This window comes from Sceloporus undulatus, chromosome 1 (genome assembly GCF_019175285.1).
Source record: "Sceloporus undulatus isolate JIND9_A2432 ecotype Alabama chromosome 1, SceUnd_v1.1, whole genome shotgun sequence".
Classification (NCBI taxonomy): Eukaryota; Metazoa; Chordata; class Lepidosauria; order Squamata; family Phrynosomatidae; genus Sceloporus; species Sceloporus undulatus.
The window spans coordinates 106,243,952-106,267,667 of NC_056522.1; the positions used below are offsets into that span (position 1 = coordinate 106,243,952).

At 37.6% G+C, this 23,716-nt stretch overlaps 1 protein-coding gene across 5 annotated transcripts in view; it reads right to left on the minus strand.

Annotated features, from left to right (window-relative positions):
- The window catches only part of NT5DC1 (5'-nucleotidase domain containing 1), a 129,128-nt gene that overhangs the window by 19,049 nt on the left and 86,363 nt on the right, over positions 1-23,716 (minus strand). For all 5 annotated transcript variants that reach the window (XM_042445334.1, XM_042445330.1, XM_042445333.1 and 2 more), the window contains exons 7-8: positions 10,257-10,431; positions 8,522-8,619 (exon numbers count right to left, since the gene is read on the minus strand). In XM_042445334.1, the coding sequence (XP_042301268.1) occupies positions 8,522-8,619; positions 10,257-10,431 (273 nt within the window). The remainder of the gene's footprint in view (positions 1-8,521; positions 8,620-10,256; positions 10,432-23,716) is intronic.

Below are 23,716 nucleotides of genomic sequence, written 5' to 3' on the forward strand. Positions count from 1 at the left end.
GCAGAATACACTATCCATAGGGCTGTTTCAGTCCCCAAACTAATGCTGAATGCTAGAGTTCAGTCCTGAAATGTGTAAAACATCAACTATCTGGAAGCAAAGGGGTTAAGTATAAAACATTCTTTCCAAGATAACTGCAGCCTCAAATATATTACATTTAGAGAGCAGAATGCCATGTGACTAGCATTACATAAGAAAGAAAATGCAAGCTTTATGACGATTGTGTGATCCCTATGAACTTCTGGTATCTCCAGATTCCTTTTGTTCTACACCTGTCTCATCTGTAAATGCAGCTGTATGGTAACAGTCCTCAGTATTAATGCATTATTTCTTTTTAATTCAGGAGAAAGGCTTATGAGTGGCAACAAAAGAGAATTAGATTTAAGAAGTTTTGATTAAAGGAGGAATAAGGTCTTGCTTAAATTAGCACATTCCTAAATGTAACACTTATTTTTAAGCTGAAAATAAATGCCTATATTTACTGCTCCTCATTGGATTCCAATGATTCCCTTTTCAATGGCTCCTATTTGACTCTGTTTACTGCCAAAATACAGTGAGCCCATAGGGCTTGAGCATACCCGCTTTTTGCTTTGCACGCGCGGGTGTGGTGGTGGGTTCGGAATGGATCCCCTGCATAAAGCGAGGGTCGACTGTATATAGCTCCAGTTCAGGGGGATTGTCTTCACATGGTCAAGGACATGATACGGTCAGACCTGATTAGTACTTTGCTGAAGACTGCTAGGCCACAGTTCTTTGCTTGCAGAAGGCCCCAGGTTCAAGCCACGGCACCTCCATGTAGGGCTAGTAAAGAATCTTGCCTAAAACCCAATAGAGTCACTGACTCATAGAACTGACAATATTGTGCTAGATGGACCACAGATCTGACTTAGTAATAGGCAACACCCTACACTTCTAATTTAGCAGATGTGTATTGGGGGGAGGGGGGTATCAGAGCTTCTAGTTCTGCTTTTCACCAGGGAATTGCTCCTTTTATCTTTATCTTTTCTTTTAATAAGAGGTAAATACAGTACTTACTATGACCCATAGATAAGTCGACTCAGGGTTTTGGGGTAATTTTTTCATTAAAATTTCTAGACCTATACATGAATATAGACAGTAAATACTGCTCATCTTAAATGAATGGAACAGTCTTGGCAGTTTATTAAGAGCAATGGAAGTTTCTTTGAGTGCTTTAATGTCCCCCAGCATTCCTTGATGAAAGCATCAAAAATTCTGTAACAAACACATGATACTTAATATATCTTTTTTTATACTTAATATATCAATACCAACATATTCTTAATATGTGACAAATGCATTTTCTCCTAAAAGGCTACTAGAAGGACTAAGTTCCTGTCGACATTTTGTAATGGATTAATGACTTTTTCATAAAAGTGGAAAGTTGGCTGGCAGAGTGGAATGCCATTTGACAGATTGTGTTCTCTTAGGGAATTTCATTCTGCCTCTATAACATTTCATTATGCCAGAAGAAAAAATAATTAGGATAAGATAGATAAACTAATCACATTGGTTTTATTTTTCTCAAGAATGATCACAAATCAGCAATACTCTCACTTTTCAAACTAAAAAAATCTGCTAGGGCTGACTCTGCACTCAGAAAAAAATCAGTTTGATACCATTTTAACTGCCATGGCTCAGTGCTATGGAATTCCGGGAATTGTAGTTTTGTGAGACATTTAGCCTTCTTTGTCAGAGAGCTCTGGTGTCACAACAAACTAAAAATCCCAAAATTCCATAGCATTGAGCCAAGGCAGTTAAAGTGGTGTCAGACTGGATTATTTTTGCAGTGCAGATGCAGCCAAAGAGCGAAGATACTTTTAACACTGCAATCCTGTATATGTCTTTTAAAAAGCAGGGGTGGGGAAAAATTGTTTGATTTGTATTTTCATGCAAATTTCCCTAATTTACATCTACTGATTTACATCTAACTTACATCTATTTGTGTTTTTTTTTTAAATTAGTGTTCCTATTTCCCAGATATTTTCAGAATAATACAAGGCAGGTCAGCTGTGGGTTAACTCAGCACTTTTTATCAATAGAAGAGCAGAGAAGACAGCCACTGTGAGTTATAGGCAGGGTTTTAACCTTTCCTAATCCCTGGATTTAGATCCTTGCCGAAATATGATGCTCTCTCTCTCTGTCTTATGGGTTACATTCATCACCAGAAACTCTTAGAACTAATTATAACATGCTTAAAATAGCTGACTTGATATTAATGGTAATAAAAAGCAGAATGTGTTTCCTGTGAAAAAATAGTTTATTTTAAGGACTAGCCCTAATAGGGGGAAAAAAAACCTAAGGTATTTTTTGTGGGGGGTGGGGAGGGGAAGACCATGCACAAATGAACAGTGAAGCTTTTAATGAAAACCAGCACACACAGATGCATGGAAACTATGCCTAAAGGAAGCATTTTGGCAGTTGCTGCCACATTTGAATCTGTAAGGAATGTAGTATGCAAAATCTTTCATTTTATTTCTCTCATTAATTGATTCAAGTTCTGGTTTGAAAATCCCACTACTAGCTGTACAAGTGATGTAACTGTGTTTTAGGAACTGTGACACACCATCTAATATTTACAGTAAATTATATTAAGACAACAATATCTGCTTGCGGTGGGGGAGACTTCCTTCTTTTGTAAATTTACAAATGCTATGCTATCACCTTTCACCTGCTCCCCCCAAATCCTTTATGAAGGAATTATCCTCTTTACTCCTTCACAAACAATATTTTTCACAGCTTCAACATTTTATTTTTTAAAACACTTTTTTTGCCTATAGTATACATTTATTTAAGGGGAAAGATAATTTTGTTGGAACAAGAGTTCACAGAACATTCTCATTACTGCTTCCCTGTCCTCAAAGTTCATCTCATACATGGTACACTAACAAAATCAACCACCCCCCCCCCCCAATTCGGGCTCAAACAACACATAATGGTTGTTGTTATTTTTAAAAACTATTTTAAATACAAAGAAATCATAGCAGCTGCAGGGAACAAGACCAGCTTGCTGAAAAGTTTTTAACTCCTTCCCTAAGTCATGGTGCTGACAAAAAAGGAAACCCCTGAAAATACCATTTGAAATTGCACAGTACTATTTGCCTTTTCAAAGCTAACTGCACCTTTGACAATGGTATTTTTCACTGGGACCATGGCACTGGAAAAGTTTTAATGCCACTCCATGGTCCACATCTTTCCCATGTCTAAAAGCTTCTATTAAAAAAACTAAGATGACAAATTAAATACGATCCTATATTCAACACAATGTTTGCCTGACCTTCAGTGGGCACTGGGCAGCCAATCACAATTTTCTGAAGAATGTTCAGAATGTGCTTGTATGATGCATATTCCATTAATACTTTCCTTTTTTAAAATGCCATGGATTGCTCTTAAAGAAATGGATGTTCTACAGCATTTAATTGCCTTGGTGTGTAACCTGTACTCAGGACAAGAGCTACCATTAGGACAGAAAACAGAACAGTTTCCAATTGGCAAGTGGTTTAGGCAAGGCTGCATTTTATCCCCCTAATTTTTAAATTCATATGCCAAAAATACAACATGTAAAGCCGGACTATACTTGGAGGAGGGGGGGGTGAAAACTGGAGGAAGGAGCATCAACAATTCATGATATGCAGATGGCACCATACTACTAAGAGAAAATATCAAAGACTTGGAATGTTTACTGAACAAAGTCAAGGAAGAAAGTACAAAGGAAGATTTACAGTTGAACATTAAGAAAACAACAACAACAATAATTTATATAACTTTAAATTAGACTATGAAGACACTAAAATAGTTCAAGATTTTCCATACCTTGGCTCAATCATTAATCAGAATGGACACTGCACTCAAGAAATCAGAAGACTAATATTTGGAAGGGCAGCTATGAAGGAACTAAAGATCCTGAAATGTAAAGATACTGTATATCATTGATATACAGTCTGGATTCTCCATGCCATCGTATTTCTGATTTCTGTGTATGGTTATGAAAATTGGACAGGGAAGAAAGCTTATAGGAAGAAAATTAAGACATTTGGGATGCGATGCCAGAGAAGAGAGTTCTGTGGATACCATGGAATGTAAAAAAGACCAATACATAAGTCCTAGAGCAAATCAAACCTGGACTCTCTCCAAAAGCCAACCAAACTGTGGCTGTCATACTTGGGGCATATCATGAGAAGTCAATAGAAAAGCAGTAATGCTTCTCAAAGTAGAAGGAAAAGAATAAGACCACATTCCAAATGGATAGATTCAACCAATAAAGCCATGGCCCTGAGTCTGCAAGACCTGAGTAGGGATTGATGATAAGGTGACTTGGAGATCTTTCATTCTTACTGTCACCGTAAACTCAAGTTGACATGATGACAGTTAATAATAATCTGAAAAATATTAGGCTGCCCTGGATACTGAAAGGAAAAGTTCTGTCTATGCCGTAGAAGCATAGCAGGAGTGCTGAACAGTGTGTATTTCTCAGCTAACACAGTAAAATTTTTACTAGCACTAAATTGATCCAAATTTTAAATAAATCCAGGCATTTATTATGTAGAATGAATATTGTAGCATCTTCAGTTGAGGAGGACATTATTTCCAGAGCGGAACATTTATATTAGGTGCATTTGGCTGAATAAGTTAAAAACCTTTTCATCCCTCAACAAAAGGAATATTGTGTCTGTGTAGTCTCTGGAGGAAAACAGCATTAGTTTTCTTGGAAATGAATTTTGCATAGCTCTCATATTGCTTGAATGCAAAATGTAGCATTTAATTTCAAAGCAGAGCTGATGGACAGGTTCCCTGGATCTACAGCAAGGAACCCTGCACTTGAACTCTCACTGCATTAAGATTTCTAAATGGAGATCCCAGGGACAGAATATAGCACACAAGGATTATTATTTTTTTACCAATTTTTCCTCATCTTCCTCTCTCCTAAAAGTTGTTCCAGGTAGCTGGGGCCCCCTGAAGTATGGGAGCTGGTGGAAAGGGAAGGAGAAATAAGTGAAACTGCTTCTTCTTTCCTCCCATGGGATCTCCTGCTGATCTTTAGACTGCAAATAAAAAGAGCTTTTCTATCAACGGGTGGAATACTTTGCTTCCAAACTATGGTTATTTGATTTTTGACAATGATTACCAGCGATATGCATATTTCATATTGCTATGGGCATCTTGCAAGCCAATAATATAGCTGCCCAGACCCTAAGATCCTTAGGAGAGGCCATTTATTTGGTCCCACCACAGGTATGGCTGGTTGGGACATGAGATAGGGCTTTCTCATTGACTGCTCTGAGGCTCTGAAACTCCCTTTTGGCTAACCCCCTGCTATTCTTTTGTCAGGAGAGAAAACGTATTTAAAAAATTTATTCTGACAGACTTTTAGAACTGAAGGTTTTTAAGGAAAGCACTTTTAATAGGGTGCTATATTATTTTAAATGGGTACTGTTTTGATTGCTTTTTATCCTTTTTCAGTGCATCTTTTAATATTGTTTAGTTCTATTTTTTAAAAAATATACTGTAATCATTTTAATTTGTAAAGTGCCTTCAATCCCAGTCTTCAGAAAAAGGTAGAATACAAATAAAGTTGTTGTTATTGATGATGGTGATGATAATGATGCTGCTGATGATATTCTTGAAAGCCAAGTGACAGTCTGAGCTAGAGTAAATCCACTGAACTAATGAAAACTTAGTCTATATCCACACTACAGAAACAATCTGGCTTGACACCACTTTAACTGCCATCGCTCAATGCTATGGAATTCTGGGATTTGCAGTTTGTTGTGGTACCAGATCTCTCTGAAGGGAAAGCTACATGTCCCACAAAACTACAGTTCTCAGAATTTTATAGCTTTGAGCCATGGTAGTTGAAGTCATGTCAAACTGGATTATTTATGTAGTACAGATGCAGCCTTGGTAAGTGGACACTGATGTTATATTCAGTGCATCTATTCTAGCTGGAACTAACAATCGGGGGGAAACGACTAAACACAGCAACTTACATTTTCAGCACAAACTTAAAAATAAATAAATAAAATAAACATGAGGAAGAAACTCCAAAAGATTTCACTGTGACACAGAATATATCATAAGGTTGGCTAAGGCTTGAGAGAACAGTTATCATTTTATGCAGAGAATCACTAGAAAAGAGACCAGGAAAACTGGATCTTAAAACAGCATCATTAATTTTATGATATATTATCACTCAGACCTTTATCTATAACCCTACTTTCTTGTACACCACCAGGGTATGTTTTGCAAGTCTGTAAACCTTGTAAACACCAGGAATATCAAGGGCTAAAGAAAACCTATTGTAATTTGATTGCTTTTGTCACAACAGCAAAGAGCAACAGACTCTGACAGATTACATGTGTTAAATGTACACGGGCATTTTATGTTACATTATTTAAAACAGCAATAAAAAGGAATCAATTCAGGATAGGGGAGGGGACAATTATCAGTCATTTCCATGTCCTGATGAAAACTGCCATTCAAGAGCTGTAGGCACTAGTGGCCATGTGGGCTTGGCATTATGGGAACAGCAGTCTTTAAAACTAACTTTTCCAAAACATGGCTTTAGAATGCCTAAGACTGGTGTGTCCATGAGAGAACAGGCTGACATCGATCCCTCTTCCTAGCATTTTCTAGATATCCATACTGTCTAAAAAGAATGCTAATTATTTTTCCTAAATGTCTGACAAAAGTACAGCTCTCAGAACTCTACAGCATTGAACCATGACAGTTAAAGTGGTGCCAAACTGGATTATTTCTGCTGTGTGGATGCAGCCCTAGTTTAACCTAACTAATCTTTGCGTCCATGTAACTAATCAAACATATTTCTGATACAAGGGTCAGATAGGATCAAATTACAGGATAAACTGGGAGATGCTTTATATCTTTAATGTATGAATTGACGTTGCAGATTCAAGAGCTATATTAGAACTGTATATGCCTTGTACTATAATTTCGTAACAAAATGTAATTTGTTGTTGGTAATTCCCTAGTGAAATCTCTTATATTTATTCAGAAATATCGATTTTTATAATGCTACAACTTCATTAAATATGCAGAAATTTGATTTTCCCCCATCCTATATATCCAATATATATTTTCTCAGACCCTGTCCATACTACCTCTTAAAATTTATTGTTTTCTGGATGCAATTTTATCAAAATGAGTATTCAATGTTATAGCAATTTATGTTTTCATATTGTTATGCTACTTCTAGTAGCTTATAGGAAAGTGAGTCATAAAAGTGGCAAAATAAATAAAATATAAATAAAAGTGTTTGCTTTCAACACTAATACACTAAGCTAAATGGAAATCTGACAGTATGGTGTCTGGTTTTGGTGTCTGCAGAGGTCTACAGATACAGGGAAGTCTGTCAAGCAGTTAAAAAGGCACAAACTATGGTGAGCTGGCCTTGTTTGGCCAGTGAATCAGTAGTTGTGGAGGGCTACCCAAATTCCTTTTTCAAATGGATATACATAGATATCCATCTGGAACAATACAGTCTACTTTGTTACACAGAATAATTAATTATCTTAATTTTTATATGTACAGCTAAAATAAAAAATCGAGATACACCTATAGCAAAACAAGTATGTAACTGCTGTGCATAAATGGGGAAGCATATATTTGCAAGCACATACCAGAGCCAAAATATGACACCAAGGGAAATAGTCTCCCAAAGGAGTTTTGCCTGACTTCTTTTCCTGACGGCAATGATTCCCACCTTAAAACTGCCTTACTTTCTGAGGGCTGGAACAGATGGGTAGGAAAAAGCGGCTCCATCTTGCATTATCTGAAAGTGGTTCGGAAACCTGGTGTTGCACCACCCGCAATGATGGTGTCAAGCCGTGTCATACAATTATTATTTTTTGCCCCCTGCCCACCATGCACACATCACCAATGACCTCCAGTTACTTACCTCTTCCTCCCTAGATGTCAGTCCATTAAACACCTGCCCATATTATAGGTCACACAGTCGCACATGCAATGCACCAGCTGTACATCAGTGTGCCCCGTGGCAAACACAATCATGGAGCTCCCCCCAATACATGCCCCCTTCACCCCATGCCCCCCTGGACTGTCTGTGTATATTGTCATTACATCCATTGAATTATTGGCCATCAAGATTTTGCTTTGCCGCAGTCCCACACTAGTGCTGGGCCATTTATATGCTCATACAAAGATGTACATTTTCTACTTTGATTCAGAGTATCCCAGCTTCTTTTTGTTCTGGTTTTTAGCCTCAAAGTATGGCTTCCTTTCTCTTCACCTTGTGCATTGTCTAAACACTTGAAGCAGCTTTATTTTGCCTGTCTGTTTCATGCCTGACTTGCTCCAGCTGTGTTTCTTTTCTGACATAATGCATTTCCTAGGGAACTAGCTGTGTATGTTAAAAAAAATCCCAACCCTTTATCATTTCCATTCCTTACAGGCTTGATGATTTTAGAAAGACATATGCCCTCCTGTCTTAATGTGTCGTGAATAATTAAGTATTATTTTAGCTTACCAAGTGTTCGGAAAGGTCTCTGATTAGGTGGCTGAGAGAAGAAACCTGGTTTCAGGGCATTTGTAATTATAATATCAAAAAGGTCTGCAAAATCATTCCTGTAATGATAAAACAAACCAACAAAATATGTTTATACATTATATATCAAAAGATATCTGACTGTGAATGGGATATAATAAATGAAATCATTTTCAAATCAATTCCAGACAATTTAATCAAAATAAAAGCCACAATTAAAAAGACCCAAAACTAACTCTTACTAAAAATTTCTTAATATTCTTAAGATTCTCACATGTTTTTAAGAAGTTAAGTCTCTTTCTTCTGACCATATTTTATTGTCTAGTGAAAAACCCTTATATTGTATAAAACAGGTTGATTTAAATGCTAGTGCAACAAAGAATAGTTAAAAATGGAAACTATTATCCTTATTTGGGCCCAATGTCTGTTCTAATCTCTGACCCGGGAAATGGAAAACTTCTTTTCCTTGTATGTTCTTGTATCAGTCATGGAAGTTTAGACTGTTGTGATGGCAGGCTGAGGGATAACTATGAGGGGCTCATAAGGGACCATGTGGAATTCTATATATTTGTGGCATTATGGCCCATTTTCCTGATATCTTTTGCAGCAAAGGAGAACAAGAAAAAGTAGAAGCAATCATTTCTAAAGGACGATGATAATCGGGTGTTTTGCCTTGTAATTTTTTCGTATCATAGGAAGGGAGAGATGCTGCACAAAATTATCAACACCCCGGTGATAATTATGTGTGAATGTCTCAAGGATTTTTTTTTCTGTCTTTTTTTTCTGCACCCATTACTGTCAGCCTGGTGTCCTCAAAACAAAAACAAAAACAAAAAAACAGATTATGAATTATAAAAATAATGTATCCCATACATAAAATCTGCCATTAAAACAATCAACTCAAATTGAGAACCAACCCAATTAAGAGTATGAGGCACACAGTGTCAAAATATTGAGTTCACTTCCTTCTGAAAGCTAGGGAAGAGATCGAGGAATTGTACCTCACTGAGCAAGCTTTTCTTCACCCGCTCCCAAATATGGAATGGCCTTCCAGAAGAGATTTGAAATATTACTAGTTTGACTGCTTTAAAAAGGCAGTCAAGATATATCTCTTCCAGCAGACCTTTCCAAATTAAGATGAACTTCTAGGAACCGTGCATTTATTCATTTGACAATTGCCCTAACTGTCTCACCCCTGTTTTAATAATTGTTTTAACAATTATCCAATAATTTAATTGTATTTTATTGTGGATGAGAGGGTTTGGGATATAATGAAACAGATTGTTATTGTATTTTATGGATATTTTTAATGTAGGCCACTTCAATCGTTTGGATAGTGGGATATAAATTATTATTATTATTATTATTATTATTATTATTATTATTATTATTATTATTATTATCTCATGACTTCAGTAGGCCTCAAATACTCAGGTGAACAGCCAGGTAAACAGCCAGATTTTAAACTGGTGTGCAAATGAGTATAATATTGGTGCCAACTGGTTTTACCAAGGAGAATGCCACAGTTGAGCTGTTTCACTCTCATTAAGAGTAATAGGTGAACTTGCTCTATATTATCTTTACATACATCTTTTGATACAAGTGTGTATTCCCTGAAATATTAAGCACCTAATTTCTAACATTAATTACATTTTTTTTACTATCTGGAAGGCAGACGTTTCAATTAAACAACTCCTTATGGATACATTACACTCACCCTAAGGTGTGCTCACATAAAAGTCTACAATAGTCACTGTGAGAGCTTGTAATTAAAAGCAGAATCTTTCCACTGTCCTTCAGCCTTCTTAGCCACTTTTTCACAGAATCAGGACAACACTGTATATATTTTTCTGGATTTCTTTTCACTTCTGGAAAGTATATCCCACAATTTTCTGAAAAGTAAAGGATAAGGTTACACATATTTACCATCTGCTCATTTACTGGTCTGTTTTTAACATTTGTCTGATCAGCCCTCTCTACAACCCAAATACCTACAAAATGCTTTGAGTTTTAATAATAATAATAATAATAATAATAATAATAATAATAATAATACATTGATAAGATTCCACTGGCACAAATGCCAAGAGGGAGCTGTCATAGATATCTACAGTTGGTCTATAGACTTTGCATAAAATGGATTACGATCTATTTTTTTAAAAAAAGTATTATAAAATTGTGATCTGTATAAAAGTGTCACAATCCTTAAAATTGCAATGTATAACATTTTTTGAAGAAATAAGAGAAATTTGAATGTACAGTTTATATGAATAACTTCATCAGTTTCAAACATAATTATACATATATACAGTGGGCTCTTGCTATCTGCAGGCTTGCCACCTGCAGATTTGAGTGGACAGCAAGCCCTGTTGTTCTTCATGGAGATGTGCACACATGGTTATGCTAGAGGCCATGTTCATTTTGCACTGCCATAGGGAACAACAGAATTTGTGGTCCTGTGTTTTTTCTTATCTGTGTCGGGTGGTGGTGGTCTGGAATGGATCCCCTACAAAGAGATAACTCTGTGTGTGTGTGTGTAGAGAGAGAGAGAGAAAGAGAGAAGAAGAAGAAGCTTGTGCTTCAATTACTTATTCATGGGGCAGCAAAACTAATATATTTGTTTTAAAAAGCAGAATTCAGCATCCATACAAATCCAAGTACACATGCATAGGTATCTAAAAATTATTGAAGTGGAACAGTTGTGTAACATTACTGGCTGAGGGATTCTGGGAATGGTAATAAAACCTTTCCAAGCCCTACTCTTATTCTGAAATAGAGAATTCAAAATAAAGAGTTATGGTATGTCAAAACAGGAATTTCATGAAAACAGGAATTTAATGAACATGATCACTAAAATCCATGTTTAAAAATCGCAATGGGAGACCATTGTAGTATCTCCACACAGCTAAGCTAGTTCTGTATCAGGTGTGGGGAAAATCTGATCTGTGCACCACATGCAACTTTAACCTCATTTCTGTAGTCCCTGAAAACCCACATCAGTCTCCAGAACCCCCCACTTTTTAAAAAGGATGTGTGTGATTTTTATGTGATTTTCTGTCCTAAAACTTCTCCAAACTTAACACACACAAAATAGGGTGGCTACATATTTCCCAACTCACAGAACACTCAACCCTACTGAAATCCTTCATTTACATCTGTGAAGTGAGAGAAACATAGAGAGAGAAAGTGCCAAAACAGCACTGGAGCATCTGGATGCTCTGGTACAGTCCAAGCCAGCAAAATATGCCCCCTACCCAAACTTTTGGCTCTTTCTAATCAGAAAGCTGAAACTGAGGACATAGGTCACCTAAAACACATAGAGAAGTCTTCAAATGGTTATAGTCATGCATCTAAAAGCTAAAATTGGGAGACTGAACTTTACCTCATAGTAGAAGACAATCTTTTAGCACACAGTAAGCAAAAACACACAGAGAAGGAATGCTGGGGGTTTCCTCCCAGTTATGTCCTTGAATCAGACCAGGGCAGAATTTCCAATGGCTGCCAGTAACATGCACCTCTGCTTGCTGCAAGCAAACTCCCTTTCGCTAGTATTTCTATATACCCTCCCCCTCTGCTAAATATCTGTGGTCAGTTTCATAGAATGGTTTACCAAATCCTAGACATTACTTTTCTGTGTGGAATGTGCACAGTATTCCTCCTCAGAACAAAACAAAAATGAAGATTTAAGCCTCTTAGCCTTCAACTATTTCATGAAAAGGAGCAGAAGGGTATTTGAAATTGCAATATCTTGTAGGGAATGAAACAGTCTTGGCAGTTGACTCAAAGCCAGCTGCTGCAAAGCAGCACTTGGATTAAGCCCATGGCAAACCACTGATTTCAATAGGATAAATAGCTTAAACTCAGTGGACTTCCAAATCTTAGCTAGCTTATGGGTCTAGCTTCCAAAGTAATAACTAAAATATTTTGGAACTGTTGCACAGTAAATGCATCTACAGCAACTGGAAGAAAATATTAACTTTACTATCTTCTATGGCTGACAGATAACTATTCCTGTTATCTAATAATGATAATAAAGCTAGTACTGTATAGACAAAATATTAATAATGACAAAAGTCATTTTCTTTCATTTTTCATTTTCATTTTCCAAGTCATTTTTCATATATCTTTCTGTTACATGTGATATCACACTATTTGACAATGAGTCTTGCCTTTCATGATGGGGCCAAAGTACAACAACCTCAATTTGATCATCTTGGCTTCCTGGGGAATTTCTGGCTTTATCTGTTTAATGACTTAGTGGTCAATCAACCACCACAGATGGATCTTTCACTAACAAAAAGTCCCAAAATGAGGAATTCCACAAGGGGGGCAGAAATGGACATAAGATTGCTCTGGATGCACTGGATTGAAAACCATTCCATTTCCCCAGAGAGGCCTAAACTGGGTTCACTATATCCACTCTGGACCTGGTACAGTGGGTGCCACCTTGATCTGTTAAATGAACAGCCATCCCTTACTCTGCTTTGAAGTGTTAGGTGGTACGTCTTTGGATAATATGATGAATCTACTTCATTGCTCTTCTTGCTCCACTTAGGATTCCTCTGTCCTATTCACAAAACACTAGATGAGTTGGTAAACATATGCCTGTGTTGTATGCTCCTGTCCTTTTCTTAGCACTCCTCTCCACTCAGAGAAAAATAGGTGATAGGAAATATGTCTTCTACCCATGTAAGAGTAACCTTCTCCCTAGTCTGTTGTATGAAAGGGTAATTTGAGTCACAGTTTTTTCACTTCATCGGTTTGTGAATAGTTTGTGAGAATATTTCTACACCAAATAAACTCCTATCTAAAGAGTATGCATCACCATATCCACACCCTGTGCAACATCTCATCTTAACAATAGTTTGGATAGCCATTTTGCAAACATGGTTCCAATGATGTACACAGATGATTTCCAATTAGTAAAACAGGTTTTAGTGCTTTATTATACAATGCATAGCACTCAAATCGCATAGGAAATTTTCAGCCTATTTCTTCACCACTGCAAAGGGCTTGGCTGCTTCAATAGAAGGAGGCAGCAGCAAGAGCAGAAAGAAAGTGCTCGGTACAAAGCCAAATGCTCCAGGCAGCACTGGCTACATCATCCATTACTCCAGCCAAGAGCTCTGCCACAGGAAATACAGACCATCTGGCAGAGGTTTCACCCTGGGCACTGTAACAATTTTGGCAGGAATGAGTAAGCACTTGGAAAGGCAAAGGCCAGTTGGTACAAAGATGTTCCAAAGGTTTTCTGTACTCTGGCATCATGGTGCTGTTGTCTGAAAGGTGGACTTGTACTATTTTCTTTTAATTTTAGGCGTGTCAGTATCTCTGATGTATTACAAACCTTTCAAGTGTACCACAGATACACCTTTATGAAGGTATATTTATTTCATTCACTCAGTGTCATTGCTCTTTATAAACTTCTAGTATTTTTTAATGAATGAAAGAAGAAACAGGGGCACTGTGACACTTCAAGACATGCAAAACAAGTGACAAAAAGTCTATCAAACATATTACACAACACTAAACAAAGTCCAAGATAAAGAGTCATGCTTGGCTTCTGATGCTTCAGAAAGAGGTAAAAATCCCAGAATAGTCTGGAACCAAGAAAGAGGCATTGTCTTTGTAAGTACTCAGATCCACCAAAGGTATCTTTCTAGCCTACTTTATCATGGGGATTTCACAGACAGCCTTACTTTACACTTTGTAAGAACTCATGACTTCACAGAATTTAGGGTTATGGACCCTGCTGAAAATCATGAAAGCTATTGACTTCTCTCCTCGGCCAAATGCACATAAGCACAATTTTCAAAGTATTAGGAAAGAAATTAGAGGGCTGGGTAGTGGTGGAGGTTGTGCTCCACTTTTTCTGACCAGTTTCCATCTATGTACCTCCCATGTACTGTGGTCCATGGAATCCAGGCTAAGAACTCCTGCTATAAAAATATTAGAATTATCTAAAACCTGGATCCAGAAGTAACCTATCTGATTAGGCAGGTTTGGGGCTGGGAACTCAGACCACAGAGAGTAGGCTCTTAATTACTGATGTGTCCCCTTCTCCTGTGCATGGATTGTGAAGCTATGAGGAGGGGGACTGACTACAGCCATGTTTACAGGTGACATCTGCTGAAATCTCTCAGTCAGAATCTTCATCTCTCTTTGTGTGTATGTGTGTGTGCAGGAGAAAAATTATCCAAAATGTGACTCTGTTCAAAGCGCTTTTGCTTGCAACAGTCATCTATATTTTTTATTAAAGAATCAAGTTTATTATTATTATTATTATTATTATTATTATTATTATTATTTATTTTAAAATATTTCTATTAAAGAATATTTTATTAAAGAATCAAACTATTTTGGTATTTAAGATATTAAGACACAAGATTATTCTTTAAATTTATATCCCACAATATATGGTAACAATAATGTACGGATAAAACAATTATATAAGTCTCTGCACCCTTTAGTACTTATGCAGTCTCTTTTCCTAAATAAAGGTAACCACAGTATCATGTTGCTAGAAATTTTTGAGTAGATTTCTATAGCAGAATCCCCTGCTCTCCCCTATTCCAAACTCTCCTTCATTTAGACAGTGGGCCCCTGCACTAGTAGGCATTCCTGGTCCATGCCTTAGTGATCTCACGACTTGATTACTGTAACGTCCTCCTGGCTGGGCTTCCTCTTTCTCACCTCCGTCCTTTAATCTCTGTCCAGCATTCAGCTGCACGCATTATCACATCCGCCCACCACTGTGACCATATCTCTCCTGTGTTGGCATCCCTTCACTGGCTCCCTCTCCCTTTCCGCATTCAGTATAAGCTCCTGCTGTCGACATTTAAAGCCCTCCATGGACTGGCCCCTCCTTACTTATCAGACCTTCTTTCTCCTCACCTTCCCACTAGGGCCCTCCGTTCTGGTAGTCAAGGGCTCCTGTCTCAGCCCAGGATTTCCTCTGCCCCATCTCGGATTTGCCCCTTTTCACTCGCTGCCCCTCACTCCTGGAACCTTCTTCCTCCACAAGCAAGAGCCATCACTTCTTTAACCAGCTTCAAAACGGAGTTGAAAACCATCCTGTTCAGAGAAGCCTTCCCAGGCATTGCATAATTGTTGCTTACTATTTGATGTTCTTTTGGTGCCTGTTTATCGAACCATTTCCTGTATTGCTATGTACTGTATATGTATTATCCTACTTGAGAGTATGTATTTTCCCTAGAAGAAGATTAACCATCCATTATGAAGCCAAGCCCTCCCTCCAGTCCATCTGCCTTGGTCCAGGCCTCGGAGGTAGAGAGGAACTGCTGGACCTCTTACTCTTTCCCTCCACCACTCCCTTCTCCTTTTGTGTCATGTCTTTTTAGATTGTAAGCCCAAGGGCAGGGAACTGCCTAATTAAAAAGATTGTATGTGCAGCGCTGTGTAAATTTACAGCGCTTCATAAATAAAGGTTAATAATAATAATAATATGTCCACAACTCATTTTGTCTGCTAAGAAAAAAAAAGGGGGGGCAGGGGACAATGGAAATACATGCAAGGTCAGCTGATTGAGAATTATGTCAGCAGGATCTCTTCATCTGAAAGCACCCAAGAACAAAGGCTTGATCTCTTCAAAAGAAAGAATACCTTTATTATAACTTTGTCTGGAAGAAACATGAGAATATGGTGTAATATGAGCAACTCCATAGAGTGTAAGAGCCGTATATGCCAAAGATGTAGACTTTTAATTTGAGTGGAAATCAACTGTTCAAATATGTTATCCTTCACTAGTGACAAAAATGGAAACTTTTTTTCTTTTAAAACATTTTATGTAGGCTCTCCCTAGAGCTAGGAAATGACTTCTTTTGAATTACAGCTCCCAGAATCACCATGCCAACATGTCCATGGCTACTATTTTGGACTACCTCTTTGAACTACAAAGATTAGTTTTTAGACTACAAATTATTTTTATTACAACTCCCAGGATCCTGAAGCCAGCATGGCCACTGCCTTGGTGTGTATGGAAGTTATAGTATAAAAAGGTACCTTTGTCAAGCTATGGATCTTCCTTGCTGAGAGTGATATACAGTATATGATTTGCACAGCCATATAGTGCAGGGATGGGAATTGTGCACCTGCTCAGGTAATGTTGAACTGCAACTCCCAGCATTCTACACCACTGGCTATGCTGACTAGGGCTGGTGGGAGCTACAGACCAGCAACATGTGAATGGCCACACAGTTTCTAATGTTGACATGCTAGTTTCCAGTGTTACAACAAAATATGAATCTAGCTTGTTACAAATTAACGTTTCAGAACTTGTTTTGTCATTTGAAAATAAGGAAATGGGAGCAGGACAAGAGTTCAAAATCTACCATAATGTATTGCCACAACAATAGATCATTGTTGTTATATCTGAATGCAAATATCTTACTACAGATTTGACACCTGCTGCTTAATTTCTATTTTTAAAAACCATAAAAGATCTTTTTAATATGGGTGAACTCCCAATTATGCTGAAAAGAAAAAGAGGACAGGAAAATGCCTTCCTAGCTTTTGGATAAGGTGAAATATTGGAGCTATTTCTAGACTATTTAATTTCCCAAATGAACTGGTCAAATATGTCCTGTCAAACCTTGAACAGTTTTGTGCATATATCAAGAGGGAGAGCCTAAAATGGATTTAACAGTTTAGAAAGGATGATCATTTTAACTGCCTTAATCCCCATTTAGCCATGACAAATTGAGAGAATTCTACTAGTTCATGTTTTTCCTAATGCCAGACATCAATTCTTTTTTAACAAGTTCTGCCTCATTTAGTTGTGATTTGAACTCCCTGTTTCCTGTAGAATATTATCCATCAATAAGGAAAGAGATGTTTCATAGAAATGTTTTAATCAGAACAGAATATTAACTGAAACAACACTGTCACATCCTAATTTATTTTAAATTCCTATTCTCCTATTTTATGTGAATGAAAGCTATTCTTTGGAGTTTAATAAATACAAGGTTATCAATAAAAAAGATGATGATGACGATGATGGCTTTTTCTTTGTAGTTCCTTCTTTGATGTTGGGATTATTTTTGATAATCAAATTAAAGTTAACATTATGTTATTGCTGTCACAACAGTCCCTATCTACAAGAGGAGAGCCACAATTCAATAGTAAAGCACACACTTTTAAAGAAAAAGTCCAGCTCCAATATGAACATCACCAAAGAAGAGGTTCTACAAGGAGGTGACTTGAAAGACCTCTCCCTGTAAATATGGAGTGATGTGGCTAGTCACACTAGAAAATACTGGTCACGTGCACCATATAATATGATCATATGAGGCAATTACCTTCCCCTTGACTTGTCATTTCTCCAAAACCAGATAGAGTCCAATTCAGACCAGAGTACTGAACAGAAGTCTCACCAACGGCATTACCTTTCCACAGTGGTGAGACTGCATGCTACTGTGAGGAAAGAGGCTATGCTGATGGCAGCAGTGCTGCTAGTAGGGTCTCCTATGTCAGATAAGCTTTTGCTTAGGAGCCAGACTAAAGTGCAACAGTAGTGTGTACAGTATGTGTGAGTGTGTGTGTGTGTGTGTTTGGCGTAGGGATGACAATGGTGGAGGATCTCTTAGAAACAATAACAATGGCACCATAGCTAACTTGCTAGCACTGCACACAAAGAGGCACAGTAAACCCTGTTTGAATATTTTTTTAACATGGAAACCCTGTGATGAGACAATCCCAAATGAAACAAGAGATAGTCCAGATGACGACACTTCCAAGCTGGATGGCACTCAATGAGCTACTGGGGCAGAGCAGATGACAGCTGTGGGTAGTGTGGTTAATGATTCAAGCCAAAAGGATGTTCAGCTATTGACATGCTTAGAAATGAAAGCTGCACAATATATATTATAGGAACATGGAACGTGAGACGCATGGATCAGGGAAATCTAGACATAGTAGAACAAGAAATGTTATATATATATATATATATATATATATATATATATATATTACAATAATTGGGGTAAATAAGCTGAGGTGGACAGGAATGGGACATTTTCAGTCATAATGTTTTATTTAGGAAATGAAAATCTAAAAAAAAAAAAAAAAGGTGGCAATGATAGTGAGGAGATATTTCTCAAAGGTAGTTTAAAAAGTAGTTCAGGAAAACCCCATCAATATAACCAAAATCCAAGTTTATGCTCCAACTACAGAGGCAGAGGAAGAAGAAGAAACTGAAAGATTCTGTGCTGGAGTCCAGGAAGAAACTGATCACACACCAGAAGAGGACTCCTAATCATAGGTGATTGGAATATATAAATAGGCATCAGCAAAGATTTTAGGAAAATTTGGCTGAGGAAGAAAAAAATGAAGCAGGAGAGTGACTGGTTGAGTTTTGCAAGGCTAATCCACTCTCATTCTAACTAGAATCTGTCAACAAATAGGGGAAACAAAACAATGGCTCACAGATTGAAAGCACTCAATACTGTATATATTTCAATGGAGACTGTGGTTGAGATTTGGCAAGAAGACCAGGGCTTGGAAGGACAGTTATGCAGGAACTAGACAAGATCTTGAAGTGTAAAAATAAATAATTGAATACTAAAGTTAGGATTGTCTCTACCATCATATTTCTAGTGTCTATGTATGGGTGTGAAAGCTGAACAGTGAAGAAAGCTGATAGTAAGAAAATCAAATCATTTGAAATGTGGCACAGGGGAATAATTCAGTGGATACCATAGATTGTTACTTTGGACACATCATGACAAGGAATGACTTACTAGAAAAGACAATAATGTTTGGTAAGGTAGAAGAAATCAGGAAAAAGAGGAAGACTGGATCCCAGATGGGATCTCAATCATCAAAGACATAACCCTGAGTTTGCAACACCTAAGCAGGGCTGTTGATGATAGGAGGATTTGGTAGCCTTTTATTCATAGAGTCGCCATAAGTGAAAGCCATCTTGATGGCAGTTAACCACAAAGTAATTCAGAAAGAGATTTAATTTTCAGAGTCTTCCTGATGTCCAGCAAATTGCAGCCCTGCCAAGGTAAAAAAGCTGCAGCCTTCTTTTGAGAAAGTAAAAATATAGCTTCAGGATCTTTCAAAAATGATTTAGGAATTTAGTGAAATCCTTTAAATTATGTCAACCCTTTTACTAAACTATGTACTTGCTGCCACCTAGTGACAACACATTGAATTTGCCAAATGTTTTGAGTAGGAACATGACAATATCTCACTGCTCTTGAGATTTTGTATGACTCTGATAATTTTGGCACAAGGAAATGACATTGCAAATATTTGGCAATGATCTCAAAAGTATTTTCTCATTAGAAGACTGGGTCACCATTTTTTGGGGTGTGTGGCAGAGTTGTGACTCCTGGGATTTGCACAAAATATAACTATTTCTGTGAAAAACTAGTGCCCTTTCATTTTGTGAAGCTAAACACACACAAACAGAGCTCATAAGATACAAAAAAACCTGTCAAATGCTACTACATTTACTTTAAGATAACTCAAATAAAGCCCGTCTTGTACTTGTATTGGAGATAAAAAAATTTCCAGTTTTTTTGAATTAATCAATCAAATCAAGAATTATATCCCCAAGGATGCACGCTAGGAAATACTGCTTTGAGTGCAGTGATGTGTGTGTGTGTGTGTGTGTGTGTGTGTGGTGAAAAGTAATTTTTACAGAAGTGTTTGGATTAAAAGGCAATTATTAACTGAAGCAGTAGTCTCACCTTTTAATTAACTGAATTGTCCACTCTCTTTTATTATGATTTTGTGAAGGGTAGCCACTTTTGGCTCCAGGTGCTTCAAGTCTGAGAGCCAATGTGGCATAGTGGTTTTGAATGTTCGACTCTGAAGACCATGGTTCAATTCCCAGCTCAGCCATGAAACCCACTGGATGGCCTTAGGCAAGTCACACTCTCTCAGCCTCAAGGGAAGGCAATGGCAACCTCTCTCTGAACAAATCTTGTCAAGAAAACACCATGATAGTGCTGCCATAAGCCAGAAATGAACTGAAGATGCACAACAACAGGCTTTAAGGGTTTACTAGGTCATGTGGGACATTACTTCACCCATCATAAAGTGACCAAGCTGTACCACTAGATTTAGCTGGAGGCTTGTAGGGGACATTTCCTTCTGCTTTCCATCATGCAAACAAGAATACATGTCTGTAACCAACACTAGGGGGGGAAATTTCAGGGGAGCATGCTGCCATTCAAATCAATGGGACTCCAGCATATGCAAAATTTGCCTTATGCTGTGGAGGGTGGGTGGGTCCAGAATGGATCCCCTGTGTGCGGCAAGGGCAGACTGTAATGCAGTTTGACACCACTTCAGTTGCCATGGCTCCATCCTACAGAATCTTAAGATTAATCAGTTTCTGAGGCATCAGTATTCTTTTGAGAGAAGGCTAAAGACCTTGTAAAATTACAAATCCCAAGATTCCATAGGAAGTGGCAACACTCAAAGTGGCGTGAAACTGCATTATTTCTACAGTGTAGATGCACTCTTGGTCAAGCTGTAACAGACTTGCAGAGAAATACAGGAACATGACACTTTAAAAAGAGCTATGCTTTGAGGCAGCAGAAGGCTGACTCTGAAAAGGAGAACAGAATAAACATGAGCAGGAACCACTTTTCTTTTGTCAACTCTTCCTCCCACTAACATTGTAGTAATATTTTTGGCTTACCATCCCCTACCATTATCAGTTTATTGCACAGTACATTAGCCACACAGCAGGGCAGTTGTTCTGTGCTTGAAGTAGTACTTACTCACTCAAGAGCTAGGCAGTTAGAAGAAAGCCTACTATAATTTGAAACTCATTTCCAAACTTAACACTGAAATTGTTTATGTAAAACTACAGAAAAGTTTTCAGTGTTTTTTTTATCAAACATTGCATAAATTTTCTGAAGTTTTGCATGAGATAAAAACAAAATGGATGGGGACGGTTTTCCAAACTATAACCTTATATTGGGCCGATTAGGCCAACAGTTCTTTGGGAAAGTACACTGGCCAGGCATATGGTAAGCTACAATGAAAGACTGCAATGGTATCACTTCCTTCATACTCTGTGAGTTTTCCAAAATCATGGAACCACACATGTGAGCAATTGTTAATGCACAGGCTAGTTCAGGGATGCAATGCCAGCAATTTCACAATAGTACAGTATTATCCATCTTTCACAATATGATGCTCCCGCCTAAGTTTCAAATCAAAAAATTAAAGAGCAGAAGGACAGGGTACAGTACCGGTTCCTCTAAATAAGGGGTGGGAAACTGATGGGAGTTGGCACTGGTCTCCTATGGGACTGTGGAGAACTGTACAATGCAAGTCTGCAAACTGATTGACATTTCCAAGATTGAGGGCTTGATGTCTGTGGGTGGTGCTGATGCTATTGATCCAATCCACGGTGCATAAATAATCCAGTCTGAGACCACTCTAACAGCCCTGGCTCAAAGCTAGGGAATTCTGGGAACTGTAGTTTTGTGAGCCATTTAGCCTTCTCTGTGAGACAGCTCTGGTACCACAATAAACTACAATTCCCAGGATTCCCTAGCACTGAGCCAGGGCAGTTAAAGTGACCTCAGATGGGATTTTTTTCTGCAGTGTGTTTTGGACCATTGGCAAGTAAGGGTCTGGGGCAGTAAATGACTCTGCTAACCAAAATTTATATTAGTTGAGTGGCATCAAGGGATGCTTTCACACTCAATTGATGTCTCTGTGTGGATTGTGGGTTTCCCAAACAATTTTTTTTTTAAAAAAATAAAATTTAGTGTCTATACTTTTGCCTCACTTGGGAGCCATCAAATGTGATCTAAGGTCCAAAACATATTGCAAAAATAATATTGAGACTGCTTTAACTGCCTTGGCTCAGAGCTAAGAAATCCTGGAAATTGTTGTTTATTATGGCACCAGAGCTCTCTGATAGAGAAGGCAACATGTCTCTCAAAACCACAAGAAAGGGAAGTTAAAGCAGTCCCAAAGTGAATTATTTCTGCAATGTGTTTTGAACCTAAAGCAACAATTCAATAAAAGGTTCTTTTAAAAAAAAATACAAATGCCATAAATAATGAACTGACAGTTTGTTTCTGCAATGATGATGATGATGATGATGATGATGATGATGATGTCACTTTCTAAAAGACATTTTCCAATTAATGTCCAAAGAATCTCTTTCAAATTGCCACTGATGCTGCTCTGAACTGGATTTATTGATATGAACCTTGCCATATATTAGAATATATTTAAAAACAAGTTGTGGACTAATGAAAATGGGTTTTAGTAAATGTTGTATAGCCTGGAATCAATGCAGATTATGTTTCATTTCCATATAAAAGATATTTATTTAACATCCTGACAAAAATCCCTTATAAATGGCTTGCTCTCAGACTAAATCTCTTACTAACCATTAGGGGGTGCAAGCTGCATTACACAAAACTTGCATGGAAACTTCACAGTTTCTACAATAATTAATACCATTCTTTTCCAAGTATGAAGAACTACTCACAATTAAAAAAATATACATAACTGGCAGCTATTTCTGAAATCTGGTGCTAATGCTTCACATGAAAAAATATTTCATAATCAGATTTTATTTCTCTTTTTTTCAAAAAGAGGTTTTTAACCTCATTAAAAGTTTCAAATACTGCCAGTAAATGGTCAGGAAAGCACCGGTCCTTCCTTCCAGCTAACTATGGAAGCCTTTTAAAAATATACAAATTTTTTGTCAGGAAGTTCATTTAATAAGTTTCTTTTATAAGAAGTTATGCTTACTTTCTTTACTACTGCCAGCCAGGAGATGAAAACACCAAGAAACACAGCTCAATAGGTAATTCCTGCATCCAATGGCAGCTGAATTTTTGTGTCATTTGAGGCAGGAAGATAAATGATGCCATCTTCACCACTGCTTTTCCTGTCTTGTGGAAAGCAGTGCTATCTGCACAGCACAGCTCTGCAGATCCACTCAGATTGCAATACTTGGTTCTGAGGAGCTGCTTCTCAGAGGCAGGCACTGGTGGTTGGATACCTTAGATTAGCAAACTGCATCTCAAAGGCAGTAAGTTGCCTTGATTCCCTTTCTGGAAGAAAGGCAGCATAGGAATTAAGTAAATAAAATAGAAGATAGATAGATAGATAGATAGATAGATAGATAGATAGATAGATAGATAGATAGATAGATAGATAGATAGA